The sequence below is a fragment of the Caretta caretta genome, chromosome 7 (genome assembly GCF_965140235.1).
Source record: "Caretta caretta isolate rCarCar2 chromosome 7, rCarCar1.hap1, whole genome shotgun sequence".
In the NCBI taxonomy this organism is placed as follows: domain Eukaryota; kingdom Metazoa; phylum Chordata; order Testudines; family Cheloniidae; genus Caretta; species Caretta caretta.
The window spans coordinates 104,291,986-104,305,998 of record NC_134212.1 but is presented as its reverse complement, the minus strand read 5'-3'; the positions used below and the strand labels follow the sequence as shown (position 1 = coordinate 104,305,998).

The window sequence follows — 14,013 nt, the reverse complement described above, 5'->3', positions numbered from 1 at the left end:
CAGAACCTCACTTTTCTTATTTTGAAGCTCAAATCACCAGTATGGGTCTAAAATCCCTCCTTATGATTAAATTAAAACTTCACATGAACTTTTCCTTGGGGGAAGTTCTGTAACCAAGATCAAGGCTCTTTCATGCTTAACGCTTTACAAACACACATTAAGAAACCAGACTCTGTACTGAAGAGCATCCAATCTAAATGGACAAGACAGCCAGAAGGTAGGAGGGAGAATCAGACTTGAATGGCAGGTCAGTGACAGGGCCAGGAATAGAACCGAAATCTCTTGACTTCTATACACTAGACTGTGATGCCTCCCAAGTTACTGATTTGGCATCTTACATATCCAGCAGCAGTACGAAAGGCAGTAGAAATGTCTAAAGCAGTGGTTCCCTAACTTAAACAACCTGTGAACCCCTTTCAATAAAATGTCAAGTCTCGCAAACCCCCTCCTAAAAATGAATATTTCCAGGGATTTTCTCCTTAACCTGAGTGTCAATTTATAAAAGCAGTGATCTTGGAAATTTGTTTTTTATGACATGCTTATTACACACTATTATTATTATTTATCATTACAGGTGGTTTCCTAACCTAGATTTAAAACATTTTCTTCAGACTGTTACTGTTGTCAACTGAAAACTGACTCCATATATGTGAAAGGCAGATCATGAAACAACCAAATGGTGGTTGTCATCTGGACTCGGTGTATAGCTTAGAACATACTGAATTAAATTATCAGTAGGATGCTCTGGATCGAGTTGTGAAGTGACATAAAAATAATCTTAAAATATAGTATTACAGCTCATGGATCACTTTTTAAATGGTGTATCACCATGGTAAAGACCATAATGTTAGCTTTCACTGTCTACTTCATTACATCTGTATTTTGGTATTAAACATTGTGTTGTGGGGGGCGGTAAGGGAAGGGATCCTGAACTGTCTTCCATTCCTTACCTAATCTAAGGTAATCCTTACCATGCCTGACTAATCTAATCGCCTTCTATGATGAGATTACTGGTTCTGTGGATGAAGGGAAAGCAGTGGATGTATTGTTTCTTGACTTTAGCAAAGCTTTTGACACGGTCTCCCACAGTATTCTTGTCAGCAAGTTAAAGTAGTATGGGCTGGATGAATGCACTATAAGGTGGGTAGAAAGTTGGCTAGATTGTCGGGCTCAACGGGTAGTGATCAATGGCTCCATGTCTAGTTGGCAGCCGGTGTCAAGTGGAGTGCCCCAGGGGTCGGTCCTGGGGCCAGTTTTGTTCAATATCTTCATAAATGATCTGGAGGATGGTGTGGATTGCACTCTCGGCAAATTCCCAGATGATACTAAACTGGGAGGAGTGGTAGATACGCTGGAGGGCAGGGATAGGATACAGAGGGACCTAGACAAATTGGAGGATTGGGCCAAAAGAAATCTGATGAGGTTCAATAAGGATAAGTGCAGGGTCCTGCACTTAGGACGGAAGAACCCAATGCACAGCTACAGACTAGGGACCGAATGGCTAGGCAGCAGTTCTGCGGAAAAGGACCTAGGGGTGACAGTGAACGAGAAGCTGGATATGAGTCAACAGTGTGCTCTTGTTGCCAAGAAGGCCAATGGCATTTTGGGATGTATAAGTAGGGGCATAGCGAGCAGATCGAGGGACGTGATCGTACCCCTCTATTCGACGTTGGTGAGGCCTCATCTGGAGTACTGTGTCCAGTTTTGGGCCCCACACTACAAGAAGGATGTGGATAAATTGGAGAGAGTCCAGCGAAGGGCAACAAAAATGATTAGGGGACTGGAACACATGACTTATGAGGAGAGGCTGAGGGAACTGGGATTTTTAGTCTACAGAAGAGAAGAATGAGGGGGGATTTGATAGCTGCTTTCAACTACCTGAGAGGTGGTTCCAGAGAGGATGGTTCTAGACTATTCTCAGTGGTAGAAGAGGACAGGACAAGGAGTAATGGTCTCAAGTTGCAGTGGGGGAGATTTAGGTTGGATATTAGGAAAAACTTTTTCACTAGGAGGGTGGTGAAACACTGGAATGCGTTACCTAGGGAGGTGGTAGAATCTCCTTCTTTAGAAGTTTTTAAGGTCAGGCTTGACAAAGCCCTGGCTGGGATGATTTAATTGGGGATTGGCCCTGCTTTGAGCAGGGGGTTGGACTAGATGACCTCCTGAGGTCCCTTCCAACCCTGATATTCTATGATTCTATAATCACTAATCTAGTGACTTCTAGTTCCAAATTTATTGTTGCTCCTCCTTGCACCTAGGTGGTGACCACCTCCACCTCCTGGTTCTCATCACTGGTTGCTCTTATTCATGCATTGTGACCTCAAAACAGCTACTGCTATTTCCTGAAGTACCTGTTTCATAGATACATAGAGGGCTTCAGTTTTCAAAGACGTCCACTAAATACAAAACCTTCCTTGAACAGTAAAAAAATTTATGGTGGGGGTGGGAGAAGAGCAGAAAAAGTAGATATAATAGGTGAGACTTTCAGACTGTTTTTCACAAGAGACTTCATAGCAGTGGTGTTAATGACTCTTTTTTACAGTCTTCCTCCAAATGAGGTGTTTAGACTGCTGAACAGACAAAATACAACTAAAGACCAAAATATAATAAACCATAGGAGCTGATATAAGCTTTTTGCATGAACACTCACTGGCTTTTAAAAAATGTTTTTTTTTAAATCGAGATAACTAACAGTACATACATACATCACCTCAAAAATAACTTGTAGTCTATCTCTCTCTGGTTTTATACTACCATCCACCACAGTAGTTTGCAGCTGACTTATGCCAATATGTGAAATGAACTTTTATAAAGCCAGGTTAGCCAAAATGTTCATTGATTTATCCAGGGGTTTGCCTCACCATAGTCATGGACTTATTTACATGCCTGAGAAAATCTGGATATACTGTGTGTGGAATTGTATTAAACTAATCTTCAAGTGTGGCTATGATCAGAAAACCTTTTTTTTTTTTTTAAACAGAGGGTTATATAAGAGAGAAGACAAACGTAGTATTTTATTATTTATTTGTAGTATTCTACAAAGAATCCCTGTCGTGAACCTGTTAGGCACTGCAAAAAACACAGAACAAGAAGCCAGTCCCTGTCCCAAAAAGCTTACAATCTACGTATAAGACAAGAGACAATAGATGGATAGAGACAGACCGATGGAATATAATGGAACAATGAGATAGTAGTAGTAAATATAATAGACTGTGTTCTCAGCACACTAGCCATCTAGATCACACAGGAAAGGAGGGTTTTGAAGGAGGATAATGATTTCATGGGGAGCGTCTCCTAAGCACGAGGGCAGCATAGCAAAAAGAATGAAGGTGCCAGTATGAAATATTAACAAGTGCGGAATGGGCCAACTGGAAGTGAGAATTGACCTTTCAATACTGAATGTGAGATAGATCGGGTGGGAATAGATCATGATGGGCCTTGAAAGTGAAGACAGGTAGTTTGTTTCATATGATAAAGAAGGTGCCATAGAAGGTACCCAAAGAAAGGGATGACATGGTCAAAGCTACAGGCTAAGAAAATTATCTTTGCAGCTGCATGCCAAATGGGTATCAGTGGGGCACAATTACGTTTGTCAGGCCCACAAAGAAGGGTGTTGCAGTAATCAAGATATGAGATGAGGAGAGCCTGGACACGAGTCTTAGCTGTGTGGATGGTTAAGAAAGAACATATTGTTGGGCATGTCTACACGAAACTTCCTACATATGAAACTGTGCTCTAAATCTATAGCACTCCACTGTGTTATGCCCTGACCGTGAGGATGCTACTCCTGTGCCCTAAAGGGTCCCTAGTATGTCCCTATTAGAGGGCTGTAGATTAATACTTCACCTTGCCATGCAGTACATGTTTCTGTAGATATGCAGTATTGTGAGCTCCTGTGATATTTTTTTATCGCAACTCTAGCAATGTTGAGAGTTTTTAACCTGTCTCATGAAAACATGAGAGGCTGCCAATTCATGAATTTTCTCTTATTCAAAGTGGCTACCATCTCTGTTGTCAATGGGGCTGAAACCGGTAAGATGGCCTCTATTTCCCTACAGTCTATCTACATGTGGAAGTGCCCTTAATGAAGTTGGTTGATACCTGGCACTGTTCTCAGTGAGGCTGAAGCTGCACTGAGAGGCAAAATGGCTGACACGCTATGGTTCAGGAGGGCTAGACAGGACACCGGGACTATGAGATCAGCTGAGACACTGTGCAAGATGGATGAAACAGAATGAGTAGGAGTGGGATGCTGGGGGGCCCAAGAGGCAGATTTTGGAATTATAAGGGAATGGGGAGCAGGGGCTGTGGCGGCATATGGGAGGCAGAATGGGGGTTCAGAGAACAGCAATGGGGTGGGAGACAAAGACCATAGAATGGGAGCCCCCTCAGCCTGGGGATAGTGGTGGGTGTGGGTAGTCCTGTCTGAGCAGCCAGGGGAAGGCAGTGCTGTGTTGCCAGCTCTTGCAAATAGATCACAAGTCATGAGATTTTGGCAGCTGCAGGAGGAGCTCTCACAATGATGCAAGCAGCTCCTCTGATCCTGTGATTTTTTTTTCAGGGCTGAGCACATGGGCAAAGCTTTGTGAGAGCCTTGGAGCACAGGACACAGATGGGTCTTGCCACTGAGCTCTGCCTTGAATGGCCCTATAGCAGAGAGGATGGTCCTTGGAGAGATGTGGAGCGGGAAGTCAGGGGAAAGTCCGGACCCAGCAGCTACGCTTTCTTGTCTCCCACTGCCTGGGATGACTTCTCTACTTGCGATCCAGACTGAGGAGAAGGGAGTGTCAAGATAGGAAAATATATGGCAGTTTCCCTGTTATCCTCTGCTCACTCCTAAGATAGTAAGTGGTGTCTCCATCTGAGCAGCCAAGTCGAGGCATGCATTTTTGTGTGCATTAAAGGTTGACTTTTCACCTAAAATTCACACACTCACAGAAGAATAAAGGGAAGTTAAGTCAAGAAGTACCAAAATACGTGGCATGATGATATCCTCATGCTGTCTGGGGCCAATCTCATGATTTTGGGGGATCTGGTTTGTGATTTTTTTTTTTTTTTTGGATAACTTCAGGCTGGCAATACTGAATATAGCCTGCGTGTGAGGACCCAGAAAATGGGCCGACTTGAAGATAACACCCAGGTTACAGGTCTGAATAACCGGTAGAATGATGATCATGTCCACAGTCGTTGAGAAAGGAGGTAGCAGGGAAGGTTTGGAGAGGCAAGATTAAGAGCTCTGTTTAGCTATATTGAACTCAAGCTGATGGTTAGATATCCACAAGGAGCTGTTGGAGAAAGAGAATGAGACTGTAGTTTGAACAGAAAGAGATGGGTCTGGAGTAGAGAGGTAGAAGTAAAGGCCTGCAGCCTGAAGCTAGCTTTGAAACTCTGTAGAAGTGTAGTACTGTTTTGCTGGTAGTCAGGCTTGATCTCAAATGACCGAGTTACTTTCTGTGTCAAGAAATGTGGCAAGACGGATACAAAGTAATATGGAGAGGATCGCCAGGAACAGTCTACTTAGGAGGGAGCTGAAGCTAAAGTTTGTTACTACATTCCTACCTCAGGGGTTTTGTTACTTTATAAAGAATAAAGGCAAACCTCCAAAATGGGATAAATTTTGACCACAACCTGTTATATGTGCATTGCATTGAGAGTAGGGTTGGGATCTTGACCCTTTCTAGGGTTGTAACTTCTTAGTTTCCTGTAAGTTGTTTTTGTCACGCATATCTGCAGAGCCAGTTTCTGCTTTGTGCACCAGTGGTGTGTTTATCTTTAAAATTCTAATTTCAAGTTTTAGTGTTGGCAGTGATGGATGTATTTGAGCTTGATTTTTCTTGATAATGGAGCTAAGGTTGGAGGATGTTCTTGTAAATTTAAGCAGATTTAAACTTATTCTTCATTAGTAACCTTCACATTGATGAATAATACCTTTGGATAATCAGAATATAATACCTTGTATATCAATAGTGCCTTTCATCCAAGTATTTGAAAGCTTGTGACCATATTAATTAACCTTTTCAAATATATTATGCCTGTTTTTGTAGATGAATAAACTGAGACCTTGAGCTGAATGCTATCGTGCAGCTAATCTGAAGCAGTCAGAAATAAAATCCAGAAGTCATCTTCTCCCCCTCCCTCCTACTCCCCCACACCCCCCCGCAGACACTGCTCTGATCAACTGTTCGTCTTGCTACCTTTCAATTGTAGAGTCACTTCTTAACCTAACGTTAAATGTTCCATTACAGGACTTCTACAGTGCAAAAGGTGTAACATCCATATCTGTACAGTCCATGTGGACTGTATCTTAGTAGAAGTCAAATACTATTAAAAATGACTAAAAGTTGTTAAGGGAGAGTGATCCTGGAAGAGCAGTTTAGTTTTGACCACTAAACAGCTGTAAATTTAAATGTATTAATACACTTTAAAAAACCCCACAGACCATTATTCTTTTACTGTAGTGGCAGTCTTTTTTTAAATTGGCTATGACATTTTAAGCATATTAATATCTATTTGCATGCACTGGTTAGGGATTTTGCAGGTACCTGTACAGTCTTGTGTGTGCATTTATTGGACCCTTTTCTAAACTTGTTCTTTGTCTCAGAGTGGAAAGATGCAAACTTCTATTTGAGTAGCCTATTTAAAAACTTGTTAGTAACTTGTAGTAGTGGGGTACACTAAAATACTTTTTTTTTTTTTTTAAATAAGATTATTGCTTCAGCAAATTACATGCTCTCAGAACTCTTCCAGTTAGATGAGCCTAAAAAAGAAGGTGCAGAGTTTCCTTTAAATGGGAACTCTGATGAAAGTTATAGTGAAGAGGAAGAAGAAATGCCGGATAGTGATGAAAATGGTTCCTACAGCACCAGCTCCGATCCACCAGATGACAATAAAGCAGTAGCTGTAATCAAATCTGTTGGAGAGCTATCCGTACCAGAAAAATATAAATCTATTCACCAAATACGGGTAAGTTACTAACAAGCTGTGCTGAATTTAAGAGGGTGGGAGGGGGAAACTTGAAATGAACATAGTGCGACTTGTATTGTCAAAATATAGTTAACTGGGAGCAGTTCCTTTTATTAAAAAAGGAACTGTCTAAAGACCTTTATGCCACCAGTTATTTGTGTACCTCAGATGAATTGGAATATTGGCAGAAAGGAAATAAAAACTTTGGGCCGAATTGTGGCTCTGAGTTTTATCCTATTGCAGATGCAAATGAATATTGTTTTTGTTTTATTATCTTGTGTGTGTATTCTACTTGCCTGTTAATTTCTGCATAGCCACCTATAGAGAAATTACTCATCCTTGTTGTAGGAATATTCTGAATATGGAATGGTACTTAACAGCTGTTGAGAATTAAGGGCGGTCCATACTAAAACATGTGATTTACCAGCATATCTCTGGAATGTACCTTAACAGCTTGACATGCAAAGAATCTGAGTGTTACCTCCCCACAAAACCATGGAGTTACTCCTCAGCTCCCTCCTTGTCCTCTCTCAGAATTTAGGAATCTTTGTTTAAAAGTTTGGTTGTGTTGAAGCCATTCTGAGGGAAGAAATCTTACCTTCTGCCCCACTTACGGGTATGAAAAGATGAATTAGGCAGCGTTAGTGTAAGCCATAATGCTGTCTGCATGCACCTCAGTCATAAATTTTCCAAAAACTTGTCTGGTATATGCTTCCATAATATGTAGATGAACAAAAATATAATGCAATTACCATCTGTCAGACTTCACCAAAGCAGCTTTTCATTAGTACAATATCTAAAACAACCAAATAATGTGAAACTGAGTTTTGTCATTTAGCTCCCAAATGTTAACAATGTTTCACTTTGCCTCTTGACAGTTAATTAAGCCATATCTGTGGCAGTGAAGCGCTTGATTGCCTCATGCTTAGTTATCCTTCTGCAACATGTATATCGTATCAAAAAGGTTGACTTTTCTTACAAGTCCCTATGCCAAATAACCGAGAGAGACTGATATTCTGCAAAATCAATCACCCATGGTGGTTGATATGCTGCAAGCTTTAGTACCTCAAGGCCCCACTGCTGAAAATGTAGCACCCTGTTGGTGGTAGAAGCCCTACACTGATTTTTCTTCTTAAAACTCAGATTCATAACTGGAGAGTACTGCACTTCTATTTGCAGGGTTTGGATCGATCTTATACTGGCAGGATTTCATCTTTCTCCCATACTAAAAGTTGGTCAATGAAGATTGTTCCTGTCATTTAGAAAAGATGGTTAGGGTGAAATTCATCCCTCGTTGCACAGTTAGAGTAATGGGTTATGTGGAAGGAAATAGAATTTACACACCTGCCCGCCTGCTCCCTCCCTTACCTCCTTCTAGGGTGTGGGGCTTCATTGCAGTCACTGTATGGCTGCTTTCCTTCTGTGGCCCTTATTTTAGGATTTTGGGTCACTAAAACAAACTGGTTATGAATTTTGGTCAGTTTTGGTAGATCTAGTTAAACCCTACAATGACAGTATCTTCAGTTCCTGAAGTAAAGGAAAGAAATGTTGTGGTCTAGATATAGTATGAAGTTTAACATATTTCATGAATGGCCTTCATTATAGTTTGTTAACATAGCCCAATAAACTGGATTTTGCTGTCTATCTTTTAAAGCTTCGTAGTTAGTTTGCTTGTATTTTTTTTTAAGTAGCTCTGCCTTCCTAAAATTTTTTTTTTTAATTAAGCCTAGTTGTGCATTTCCTGTTTGCCATGACACTGAGGAACGGTGTAGACTTGTGCTCAGCTATGTTCTAGAGGTAAGTTTCCTAATGCTGTTATGTTTTGGTATGTTTATATTTAGTTCACCTTCCAAGTAAATACTTAATGAAAGGCTTTTTCTTTTTAAAGGGCTTGAAATCTGTTGACAGCAGCATTAAAAAAGATGGTGACCTCCCTGCAGCCGACCCCACCACCCCAATCCCATTAAAATACGAAGATGAATCCACGAGTGGTGGTCCTGAGTGTCTGGAAAAACAGATGGCTTTGTTTTTAGACAAAAGTAAGCTGAATTGTTTTGCAAATAGGACCTTTTCAATGGCACAGCACACTGCTGCTATTTTATTTTGATCGTCTAAACAATGTACTTGTAAATCATCAATTACGCCATGCACTGAAAAAGCAAAAAAGGATATTGCACACAAACAGAAGTGGAGAATATAGGCCTCTCCTTTTAAATATGAAAATAAACAGGACAGTAGGGATTCTTTTAGCATATTAAAGATCCTTTTATAGTAAGTACATAAGGTTACTGCATTTTATTTAGATGTGGCTTGCCACTGGCTTCCATAAAGATTTCATTTTGTTCATAGATTGTGATGTAGTGCCCCCTTTAGATTTTTTTTTTTGGTAGCTTTAGGTTTTGTCACTTAGATATTATCTTTATAAGACTATGGATTTTGGCAATAATTTTAGTGTCAACATCATACTCATTGCTGTGCTACACATGCGCATGTTGCCAACGTATAAAACATTAACAAGGATATTATTTGCTTGCCATGCACTTATAATTCTGCCTTTTATGCAAGAACTGTAGGAAATATTTGAATAAAAATGTCTTAGTTGAGTGTGTTTTAAATCACTAAAGCTGCAATAGCCTGCATTTACTGCTTCACCATAGTATCGGAGCACCTTACTATAGTGTTCTGGCTCTATGTAAAAGAGCAATAAGACACAGTTGTCCTATAACTATAATTCAAAAAAGAAATGTAGGGGTTCTTAGATGTGTAATTAAAATTTAACTTTTAGTTGGAGTTTCCTTCCATTAATCCAGTAGTTTAGTTGAAAGCTGAATTGGCTGCTAAATTTTTTTTTCTGGGAGCTGAAAATGACAAGGTATTTAAGAGTTAACTTTTTAGAATATATATTAAACATTGAAATCTAGCTTTAAATAGCTATATTGTGGTAGTTGAAATACTAAGAAGATTATTGCCATGAAGGTAGGTAGTGACTATTGCTTCCAAGATATAAAATAATACCGCTATGCTTTGCCAACTCTCAAACCAAAAAAGTATACTAAAATTTCCCAAGTCTGTCTTAATGAATAATCACGGGAAAGGTCTACTATTTCTCCTCCAACTTTGATTTACAGCCGATGGTGTCACTTGGAAGTCGGTGACTTGTAGATCTGCAAAGGACATAGTGAGCGGTTTTTTCCCCATAATCGGTCCAGAATTTAAGACTAAATATACCACCAAATAGCTGCATTACAATCTGAGCTAGGATAAACACCTAAGCAGTACCTCTGATTTAAGACTCCCTTTTCAACTTTTGATAGCAGCAAAAGGAACTAACTCAAGTCTTTCAGAGTACCAGCTAGTGTTTGGATAATAGAGATTGAATTTAAACTAGACCAAGAAATTTCGAAGATATGTGAGAAACAAAGTTTCTCCCTTTATTGTACCTATGCTTTTGTTGTGCAAAACGTGTAGTATCATGCTCCTCCTGAAATCTTTCCCATACATGAAGAAAGAGTTGGGGGAGGCAGGATTAACAGTAGTTTCCCCTCAAATTTAATGTTTTAAAAAGAACCTTTGCTGACACCCACTGCACTGTGTCTGAACTGTTTAGGTTGTCTGTATGATGTATCATCTTTGTCCAGAAAGAGAGGTGTGCTCTTCTCCAGGCTGACTTAACGATGTGATCCTATAAGCCAGACCCTGGGGTCTGCCTTCCTGTACAGAAATGAGTCTCTGGCCTGAATATTGTAGAACTTTATCTGCTTCAAAGCCCCCTGAACTGGTGCGGCAGAAGCCTTTGGTGCGAGGACCAGGGCCTTTGGCCCAAAGCAGTGGCGCATTCGGTCTGGTAGCAGGGCTACTCCAGCATCAAGGAAACAGACTCTTCTGATGAGGCTAAGGATGTCCTGGCACTAACAGGGTGGAAGATTTCAACAGTTCCTTCTTCCAGGCTGAAATTGGACAGTACAGTTTGTCGATTCTGAGCTAATATTAGGGTTGCAAGGATTCAGTACAAACCAAAAAAGTCACATTTGTGGATCTCTCTGCAGCCCCAGCTGTGGGGCAGCGGCGCACAGTCCCAGCTCCATTCCCTGCTTCAGCAGTTGTCAACTGAAGCCAAAGAAGTCACTGAGGTTCTAGTCAAGTCATGGAATCCGTGACTGCCGTGACCTCTCTGACTAAATCGTATTCTTATGGATTAGATTTAAGATTTTCTTATTTTATTTTTGTATTTATAGTGGGCTCATTTCAAAAGGATAAACATTCCAGTCAATCAGGAATGATTCCTGGATCCTGGCAGTATAAAATGAAACTCCAGCTGATTCTGAAGTCATCGAAGGCTTATTATGTTCTATCTGATGCTGCTATGAGTCTTCAGAAATACGGAAGAGCATTACGATACATTAAGTTAGCTTTACAGTGCCATGGTAAGTAATTGGAGTTCTTAAACAGTGCACATAGACAATGGCAAATACTTCTGCTGCACATTGAAAAAGTCTGTGGCATCTGAGGACTGAATTAGGCACATAAATCCCATGCTTTTAACAAATATATTATAATAAAGAACTGGCTTGGGCTAGTTGGACGCAGGGAAGCCTTTTAGTTTAGATCATAGGTTTCTTCTGTCTCATTCCCTTTGTCCCCATTACAAAATGATAACAATTTGCACAAGTGGCAGTTTCACTTTGAAGGCAGAGGGGCAGGAATCAGCGTATAGACTGGGACTTGAAGTCTGGTGCCTGGAATGTGTAGAAAGGCTAAAATAGCACCTTTATTCATTATATTTGGCTTGAGCTATTCTTACATATTCCTCATTTTCAGAAGTGCTATATTCACTCAGAAACTTTAAGTAGATACCCATAGAGTGGAGTGCGTCTCCAACTAATACTGAGACTTTGAGTAGAATGATGGAGAATATTCTGATTCTGTTTCCTGGTTATAACACTGAGAGTTTGAATAATCAGAAAATATAATAGCTTTAAAGTGAAATTCTATTCTGTTTTAAAAAAAAAAAAGTGCATTGTGCTTTGCCAAATTCATTGTTGTTCAGTGAATTGAGATCAAGCTCTATTTGTTAGTAAAAATATGTGAGGGGAATAGTTTCTCATTGTCATCCCTAGAAAATCAGTCTGAGATTTGAAAGTCAAACTCTTCTTCCTGGTTCGTATATCATTGTTAGTAATAAAAATTCTGTAGGCCAAATCCTGCCTTCAGTTATACCTGTGAAAATCCTATTGTCTTCAGTGGTTTTACACAAAAAGAAAAGGAGTACTTGTAGCACCTTAGAGACTAACCAATTTATTTGAGCATGAGCTTTCGTGAGCTACAGCTCACTTCATCAGATGCCTTTGTATCTGTACAAGTTTTTTCATGCAGTTGATAGATTTCCACTCCATACGGCTAAATGCAGTGCCTTGCATAATGACAGGTTTCAGAGTAACAGCCGTGTTAGTCTGTATTCGCAAAAAGAAAAGGAGTACTTGTAGCACCTTAGAGACTAACCAATTTATTTGAGCATGAGCTTTCGTGAGCTCACTTCATCAGCTGTAGCTCACGAAAGCTCATGCTCAAATAAATTGGTTAGTCTCTAAGGTGCTACAAGTACTCCTTTTCTTTTTGCGAATACAGACTAACACGGCTGTTACTCTGAAACCTGGTTTTACACAGTTATAACTGAGGGCAGGTTTAGACCTTGCATTTGTAGGTTAGTTAACAGTTCTGTGTGAGCAGGGATAGAATTCAGTCCATCCTCCTTATCTGTAATTGCTGTGCAGTTGTAACAGGGATAAAAAGTAGTACCTGACTCAAACTACACATACAGGGATCGGAACTGTTGTGTAAGATGTCGCCAGTCTTACATGGTCACTCTTCTACGAATAGTAAAATTTGGGTTCTACATGTCTCAAATCTTAGTGCTTAATTTTGCTTTCTTGGGTTCCCCCCCACCAGATACTTACTGCTGCCTCTGCACCAATATGCCTGCTGAAGTGCTACTGTTTCTTTGTCAATGTTTAACCCTTTGTGGTGATATCCAGCTAATGCTTGCCCAGAATGCAAACAACAGAGCTGCGTATCTTGAAGAATATAACTACCAAACAAAAGAAGATCACGAAATATTGCACAGTCTTCATAGAGAATCCAGCTGTCAAGGTATAACATCAAAATAATAATATATTTGGCTGAATTAGTGTGGTCCTATCAGCCAATACTTATCCCACAGTGTTTCCTCAGATTTTGGCAAAACGGTATAGTATATCACTCCTGAGGGTGGGGGAACCTTATGGTGCTTTGGTGCTATTTCTTTCTTGTCAAAAAGAAAGCTGAACATAGAAATTAAAATAGCTTTTTAGGCATATGGCTTTTCTGGAGAGTATATGATAAAATCATGTACTTTAAATATATCTAGAGTTTAAAAAAAATTCTTCACATCTTTCAAGTAGTGGCCAAATTCTGCCTTTCTTTAGGCTCTGTGGAACCCCTTTGATTTTTGGGCACAACTCAGTCATTTTATCAAACCTTTACTATTACACTTTTTTCATAGTCCCTAAAATAAATAACATTTGTTTAGAAAGAATTTATTATTGACGTGCAGTTTTTGCTGTTTGTTTTTCCAGTATTTGCATGGGCCACTGACTTGTCTACAGACTTGGAATGTCAGCTTTCGGTTAGCTGCAAGTGCTATGAGGCAGCTAATGAAATCTTGCTTTTTAGTAACTTAAAAAAACAAAATCCAGAGCAGCATACACAAGTACTGAAGAGGATGGGTAACATCAGAAATGAAATTGGAGTATTTTACATGAACCAGGCTGCTGCAGTGCAGACTGAGAGAGTGGGCAAGTATTTTTTTTTCACTTTGTTATACACTATTCTATTCAGGGGTTTACATCAAACAGTGTAACAGTAATTATCTTCAGCAACAGTATTTGAGAGATGCCGCCTGAACTCTTCATTCCAGGAAGAAAGGGAATTTCAAAGAACTTCTTTGTAACAGATGCGCTCTCCTGTAGTTAATGGCATATTAGTGCTTCCATTACAAGCAGTGTTTTTCAGGGT

At 39.9% G+C, this 14,013-nt stretch overlaps 1 protein-coding gene across 5 annotated transcripts in view; it reads left to right on the top strand.

Annotated features, from left to right (window-relative positions):
• EDRF1 (erythroid differentiation regulatory factor 1) overlaps positions 1-14,013 on the top strand; it is a 48,578-nt gene that overhangs the window by 19,479 nt on the left and 15,086 nt on the right. For all 5 annotated transcript variants that reach the window (XM_075131022.1, XM_048856693.2, XM_048856691.2 and 2 more), the window contains 6 exons: positions 6,706-6,963; positions 8,689-8,760; positions 8,852-9,002; positions 11,199-11,387; positions 12,910-13,110; positions 13,575-13,793. In XM_075131022.1, the coding sequence (XP_074987123.1) occupies positions 6,706-6,963; positions 8,689-8,760; positions 8,852-9,002; positions 11,199-11,387; positions 12,910-13,110; positions 13,575-13,793 (1,090 nt within the window). The remainder of the gene's footprint in view (positions 1-6,705; positions 6,964-8,688; positions 8,761-8,851; positions 9,003-11,198; positions 11,388-12,909; positions 13,111-13,574; positions 13,794-14,013) is intronic.